Source organism: Silene latifolia, chromosome 8 (genome assembly GCF_048544455.1).
Source record: "Silene latifolia isolate original U9 population chromosome 8, ASM4854445v1, whole genome shotgun sequence".
Taxonomy (NCBI): domain Eukaryota; kingdom Viridiplantae; phylum Streptophyta; class Magnoliopsida; order Caryophyllales; family Caryophyllaceae; genus Silene; species Silene latifolia.
In genome coordinates, this window is record NC_133533.1 from 9,438,114 (window position 1) to 9,446,181 (window position 8,068).

General features: G+C 37.3%; 1 protein-coding gene across 1 annotated transcript; it reads right to left on the reverse strand.

Annotated features, from left to right (window-relative positions):
• Positions 1–2,382: 2,382 nt before the first annotated feature.
• LOC141594616 (uncharacterized) lies at positions 2,383–3,990 on the reverse strand. The gene has a single exon (XM_074414622.1). The coding sequence runs from the start codon at positions 3,988–3,990 to the stop codon at positions 2,383–2,385; it is 1,608 nt and encodes a 535-aa protein (XP_074270723.1).
• Between the last annotated feature and the right edge of the window lie 4,078 nt (positions 3,991–8,068).

An 8,068-nucleotide genomic window follows, 5' to 3' on the forward strand; every position in this document is an offset into this window, starting at 1 on the left:
ACTTACAATTTCACTTATCAAATCTTTCGTTTTGCGATTTAAAGGTCCTTAGATGAAGGGGTATGTCCCTTGATCCACAAATAACCCCGATCCTCAAAACGTTTGATAACATCTTTCTCGGTCGTTTTAGGATCGGCATCAAGATCATTAGCCAAGGCAGCATTTAATTCTTCTTGATACCAACCCTCCAACTTACCCATATAGCCAGCTCTTCCCATAAAATGTTTATGCACATTATGCTTTTGGGATTCCCGTGGTTTTCTACTTTTTTCCTGCAATTTAATAATATATGATATTTTTTATTAGTAATAAACTTGAAAGAAAGAGATGGCTGAATATAATTAACAAACAATAAAATAATTCACCTTAAATTTCTCATCCATTCGCTGTTTCACAAACTCCTTCCAATCATCTGGTGTTATTCCTTTATAAAGAGTCAAAGGATCATCTAAAGGTACTTGTCTCCTCTGTTTTCTAGTTTTGTAGATAAAATAAGTAGTCAAGGTTGTCTTAAACAACCTCCAACTCACTCCCACGTTGCTTAAAACCTTCATACGCATCGCATCATCTTTGAAGTTCCAATTGGTCTATAAAAATAATTCATAAACATGGTAGAAAAGTTTCATTTAACTCAAAAATATTAAAACATCAAACTATGGCTTCTAATGTTAACGACTTTTGATGTCAAGGACAGTAGCAGCTATTTCTCAATAAACAAATCAAGAAAAGTCAGTAAAAAACGTACACTAACACTATGGTGCATCAGCAACAACCTTATACCAGAACCTCGAAGGCTCATCACATATGACCATAATAAACATCACATCATTTGGTTAGCATATGACCCTAATTAATCATAATGGCAGAAAACAAAAGACGAGACAATATGGAAAAATAACTAGCACAATTTGATTTTCAGATGCTAATCAGAGACAGAAACCAAAATGCTCAACCAACCGTCCATAATCAATAATTAAAAAATTCAGAACCTTTATGTCTTTCCAAATTGAATCTTTAATTCCCTCGGATACTTTAAACCAATTCTCATATGTGATCTTGATATTATTCCGGGCGATTTGACCAATATCTCTAACAAAATCTAGCCTCCATGCTCCAAAAGGCCTATCGTGCTCATCAAAATCAATACCCTTAGGCCCTTTATCTTGTTTTTTGGTCTTTATACCGGTTGTTGCACCTCTCCCTTTACGTTTGGGTTTTTTACAATGGTCATTTTCGCTCGTGGGGGCTTCCTTGTCCATTATATACCTAAGGAAATAAATTAAGAAAAATAGTTAGTACATACCAAATATGAAAAAAAAAAATTCAAAGAGATAAATGTTTAGACGATATAATTAAAAGAATGTGCTCTAACCAATTATTCTGCATTTAAATTGTTTTGATGCACTATGTGATTAAGTGTATGATATGGTCTACTTGCAGTGGGTAATGGAAATATCTGATAATCCCGGGAGAGAAGAGCCTGAACCTGCTTTCAAGGTAAGTTATCTGTCTTGAATCTTGGGAGAGTTGTATTCATGATAGAGTGACTGAATTAAAATGCTCATTCTAGTTATGGGATTTGTTAGTTAAGTGGCTATGATTCATTTGAGAACATGGATGAATATGCAATTATATATTCATTGGAACTTAACTTTGAGACCAGTAAGAAGCAGTCAGCCCAAGGCTGGAATTATGACATGCAAGTAAGTATATTCTTTGTACCAATATGTGTCCGACCTTAATAAAGTGTAGATGTTTGCGGCTCGAAGAGGTCGCTTTACTTCAAGCGAGCAACGAGAATGCCGGTATGTGTACTTTTTTTTTTTTTTTTTGATTCAAATTTTCAATGTTCATCCATGGTTGCCAAACTACTTTTTAAACTGAAGGAGGACTACAATTACTAATAAAAGGGGTGGTGTGACAGGGAAGAGTGTAAGGATTGGAAACTTCAATTGTTCCTTGCTGTCGTGTTTGATATATAAGTTTCTATTTTGATTTTCAGGTCTGTGGGCAAGACACAAATGAATGACCAATCTTCAAGGAGTCATTTTGTATTTACTCTCAGGATTTCCTCGTCCAACCATTTCAAGTTGACAAGTACAAAGAACAAGCAAATTGGCAGTGGCACAAAATTCGTTAATTTTGAAAATTGTCCACTATCTTATCTTTCATAAGCAACAGTCAGAACACCTTTCAGAAAGTGTAAAAGTTTAGCAGTGGCACAAAAGTTAAATAACTATGAGTTGGATTTAAAATTTTCAAAACCCCTCTTAAGATATCTCGAAAAAATGTAAAAATCCAATTTACTGGTGGATTATTAAAATATATGGTTTTGTTGTGCATTTGTTAACGAACAATAGAAGTACCTAAAATAACCATGAACTATTTAAAGTTATCGAACCATAGACCCTCATCATGATCTTGTCGCATATAAGTTTCATCACGTAAATCTTGAACCGATCGACGCTTGACTGAAACCGGAGGGAGTTCATCAAGTTGATCATATTCTTCTTCGTCAACTACTCCCTCGACACCAAGAATACGCCTTTTCCCATATCGAACCACGGATGAACTCTTATCTAAAGGATCTTCAATGTAGAATACTTGTTTCGCTTGAGATGCAAGAATGAAGGGTTCATGTATATGTCCAACAACATTAAAGTTTACCGAAATGAATCCCATATCGTCAACGGTGACACCCTTATCACAATCTACCCATTTACACCGAAACAAGGGTACACTAAAAGTTACATACTCAAGCTCCCAAATATCCTCAATTTTCCCATAGTACGCCCTTGTGATGTCTACGGGATCCTTACCCTTTCCAACATATTCTTTCGATGATGCAAGAAGAGTCACTCCACTATTTTGCATTGTACTCTTCTCATCTTGTCGGCTTGTGTAAAAGCAAAACCCATTGATATCATACCCTTCAAATGATGTGATGTTCGATTTAGGGCCATATGCTAACCAGCGTAAGTTAGCACTTACATTATGAGATTGTGTAGACAACTCACTCATCACCTTACCTTTAAACCACTCCGCAAAAGTTCGACTATGTTCATTCAACAACCAGTCATCGCGTTTATGTGGATTTTGTCGCTTCAGTAACTCCAGGTGCTCGGTTAAATAAGGATGGACCTCTGTCATATGTTGTAAAACATATAAATGTGCTTTCTGAAAAGAATCGCGGTCCACGCTCATTTGTTTCTTACCCAAAGTACCCTTCCCTAAGAGTCTGCCTTCGTGCCGAGATATGGGAACTCCAATAGGCTGAACATCTGCCATATAGTCAACACAAAATTGGATTGTCTCACATGCAATTGTTGCTTCAACAATACTACCTTCAGGACGACAACGATTCTTCATTCGTCTCTTATAAGTACCCATCTCTCGCTCCATCGCCCACATGTTTCGTTGAAACACCGGACCACAAAGTTTAATCTCACGCACTAAATGAATGACCAGGTGTACCATGATGTCAAAGAAAGAAATCGGAAAGTACATCTCTAATTCACATAAAGTCACAACAACATCCGCTTGCAAGTCATCTAAGGTGTCAGGATGGATATCTTTTGAGTTGATTGCATCAAAGAAGAGGCAAAGCTTGGTGATGACTTGCCTAACATGCTTAGGCAATACGGATCTAATGGCCACCGGCAGCAATTGTGTAAGCATAACATGACAATCGTGAGATTTCATGCCAACTAACTTACAATCTTTTATGGAAACAAGACGACTTATGTTAGAGCTATATCCATGTGGTACCTTGACCCCTTTTAAAGATTCACAAACAATCATCTTCTCCTTCTTAGAAAGAGTCGTGCAAGACGGTGGTATATAGATACGTTTTCCCTTCTCAATTGGTTTTAACTCGATACGCCCCCTAGCAGCCATGTCATTTCGAGCTTTCACCCCATCCTTAGTCTTATTCGGCATATTGAGCAATGTTCCAATTACACTATCAAACACGTTCTTCTCCACGTGCATAACATCAATGCAATGCCTCACATACAAGTCTTTGCCAATATGGAAGTTCCCAAAAAATTGACCTCTTTGTATGATATACTCCATCTGGTGGAGGTACGTACGGTTTTCCAAAAACTGTAGTTATATTCTTAACTTTATCGTAGTACTCTTCTCCACTCAGAAACACAGGGGGTTTCCTATGCTCCGTTTTCCCATAAAAAGCCTTCTTCTTCTTTCGATATTGATGATTTTCAAGTAGAAAACGACGACCACCTCTGTACGAAAATTTGCCACTGTGCTCCAACCAATCAGATTCAGTTTCATCCCCGCACACCGGACATCCCTTATCGGTCTTCAGTCGGTATCCAGAAAGGTTACCATAAGCTGGGAAGTCATTAATTGTACAATACAACATAGCATGCATTTGAAACCTAGAGCTAGTATTTGCATCAAACACCTCTACCCCAACGTTCCACAACATTTTCAAGTCTTCAATTAGAGGAGCCAAATACACGTCAATGTCATTTCCAGGTTGCTTAGGTCCCGAAATTAGAAGTGTTAACATAATGTATTTGCTCTTTGTGGTAAGCCAAGGAAGGATATTGTAAATTATCAACATTACTGGCCAACAACTATGTTGGGTACTTAAAGTTCCAAAAGGATTAATTCCATCGGTGCAAAGTCCCAATCTTAAATTTCTAGGCTCTGAACCGAATTCTGGAAAGGTTCGATCAATTGTTCTCCATTGGGGAGAATCAGCTACGTGCCTCAGTCTGCCATCTTTATTCCTCCCCTTTTGATGCCACAACATGTACTCCGCATCTTTTTTATTTGCAAAATAGCGTTTAAATTTTGGTATTATTGGCAAATACCATAATGTCTTCACAGGACTCCCCTTCTTCTTGCCACCATTACCATTGTCTACCCTCTTGTATCGTGACTCACCGCACTTTGGGCATTCTTGTAATTCACTATACTTTTTTCGGTACAAAATACAGTCCTTCACGCATGCATGAATTTTTTGGTAAGACGTAGATAATGGGCATAGTAGTTTCTTGCATTGGTATGTGGTGGAGGGAAGCTCGTTACCTTCTGGCAACATTTGACACAAAAGTTCTAACAAGGAAGTAAAACTTTTGTCACTCCACCCATTTCCGACTTTCAATGTGAATAGTTTCAAACACGACTAATAAAAGAGAGAATTTAGAACCATTCGGGTATAAAGGCTTCTTGGAATTATCAACCATTCTCTGAAAAATAATAGGGCACTCCACAATATCTTCTTCAAGATCCTTCATCAGCCCGTCAATATTATCATTATCAGGCTCTATATTATCATCCATATCAATATTTTCAAAGATTTCATCATCATTTTCTACCCCGACATCAATATGATCCCCATCTTTATCATTAATTCCAAAATTTACGTTGGTACAAATATCATTATCACTTTCTCCATGCCATATCCATACATTATAATCTGCTTTAAATCCTTTTAAAATTAAATGTTCCCGCAATTCATCCCTATAGTGATCCTTTTTACGATTTTGACATAAGGTACACGGACATACGAATTGATTATCTCCATGGAGTCTTTGATGTTCGACGGCACAACTAAGAAACTCCTCTAGTCGTTCAAGATAAACAAAATCATGCTTTCCATACATCCAACTTCGGTCCATAATCTAGTTAATAAACACGTATATGAATGGGTATCTACGTCAATGATGTATAATCACATTAAATGCACTAAACTGTTTCATGTAATAAAAATTAACCATCATTTAACGAGAAACTGAAATTGAATAAAGATATACATACCTTCAAGTGGCAATCAAGTAGCTTTGTAAGGTCGAAATAGAGAATTTTGGTGGAGAGAAAGCCTGTAAATAAGGATGATTTTAACCTTTATTAAAAATTATTCAAAATAAAAGTGTGAACTAAAAAAAAACATAAGAAAACAGAACACTAGACAAGTTACAAAACCTAATTGACAACATTAGGGACAAAAGTCCAAACATCCTAAAGATGACAAGATCAGGTGAACAAATTTGCACAAATATTTTCAAAGATTTCTTTATACCCTTACTTTCCATCACTAGGAAGGTTTGGACTTGCATTCCCAGTCAAGGGAACATCAGAGGAAGGCCAGAGATATGGTCTTAAGCATCAAACAAAAGGAAAAAAAAAAGAAACAGGAGTAAGATTTCTATGATAATTGAAGTGGAAGAAACTTATGCTGTGTTTAATATACTCTCTGCCCCTTTCCTGCGGGTCTTGTGGGGGTTCAGGTTGTTGAGGGATGAAATTGGGAGTTTCCACTTAGTTTGTGTACATTTTTTTTGGTTAGGATATCAAAAGTTCAAGCCTCTCGCTCGGGAAGGAAGAGACGGAGGCGGACCTAAGAATATGGGTTTCAAGGCCGTGGAAATAAGCGTTACAGACTCTGTGGTTTGACTTCCGCTCAATTCAATCATTCTATCCGAGTGACAGGATATGTTGAATTTTTTATCATTTTAGTGCTATTTAACAAACTATTTCACGTTTTGGTATCCATTTGAAACTATTTGTCCCAAATCTACGCTAAATTCGATACTTCACAGTTTACATACAGACAACTTAATCCAGAAATGGGAAAGCTTAGATAAACACTGAGTTTCTATCAATAGAAAAACCCCGGAAAAACGGACAACAGATGGCTTTCTAAGAAAATCACAGCCACGCCTGAATAGTAGTTGCAGACTGAATCATAAAAACCTATAAAGCCGCTATTAAAGTTAGCGTCTTACTGGTTGGTTTATGCCAGTTTTGTCATTTCAGGTCGCTGATAGTAGGAAATTTGTCGTCTACTTCCTATACCAAAACTATTTGTAAAACCCGAAAAAACGTAGTATTTAGTCGGGGTCGAACTCAAGGACGGCGGGGGTTGCTACAAAGCTCGATTAAGAGTCAAGTTTAATCAAAATTAAAAGAAAGGGTTTTGGTTATAATCACTAAAGCAAAAGACAAACAAGTTTATGATAATGAATACGGTTAATTAAAAGCTAGGGCCTTCGGGGTCATCAATATGGTTTAGGGGCAAACATGAAGATAAAAAAGGGTCAATGGTGAGAGATTAACCTAAGATGAAGAACCAATGTCTTGGCTATCTTAAAGGTGGCTACTAATTTTCATTAAGCATCACACCCCTCCTAGACAAACATCAAGACCCCCAAAAACTTTCATTCCAAGGGAGAATTAAGCAATAATGCAAGAAAGGCAAAAGCTTTCACTTGAGCAAATCAACAAACACCTTGAATGCAATGAATAGGAAAGTTAAACAATTTCACCAAAGACCAAAATATTCAAAGAATCATGCCCATAAATTCCATAAAGAATCACCCTAAACCCTAGAAGGGATCTACTCACTCATGTTAAGGGAAATTATGCTAAATAGAGAAGGGAAGCAAACAACACAAGGAGGAGACATGATGAATGCTATAGCAATATCAAAAGACAAGGAAAATGTAAACAAATGATAAACAAGTAAACGAAAGGAGAGGAATTATACCAACAAAAGGAAAGATGAATGCTTGATTGATTAATAAGAAGGAAAACCCTTCAAAATCCCCAATACAAACTTCAAAGAACAAGAGTAAGCTATTGATTCTAACTAACAATTACTAGTTTTACTAAATATTAAGGAAAGATTAGTGCTTGATTAAGAAAGGATTACAATTAATAAGGAAAGTTCTCAGATCTAGGGTTATGTGCAAAAGGGTTTAAGGAGGGGGTATTTATAGGCTATCATTGGATTAAGAGAGGAAAGAGTGGAAAAGCCCATTTGCGTGTAAAGTGCTCCTCTGCCGGCGGGGCCCTACCGTCGGCCTCCTCTGCCGGCAGCAGCGTTCTTTCAAAAAGCGAGAGAAATGAAGGTTGCGTAATCCCCGCCGGTGGGCGGCTTTTGCCGGCCTCGCCGGCGGAGGATTTCCTCTTCTTGAGATTTTCTTCCAATTCTTCATATCGGTACCCTCTGTAGGTTGACCACTCGCCGCCACCTGTGCGTAGCGCGTTGCTTGAACTTTGGCCAAAAACTTCTTCAAAAATTTGACTAAGTATG

Bases quoted from the DNA above. Each gene is read 5' to 3' on its own strand.
- LOC141594616 (XM_074414622.1), bottom strand. From the start codon at position 3,990: ATGCACGTGGAGAAGAACGTGTTTGATAGTGTAATTGGAACATTGCTC.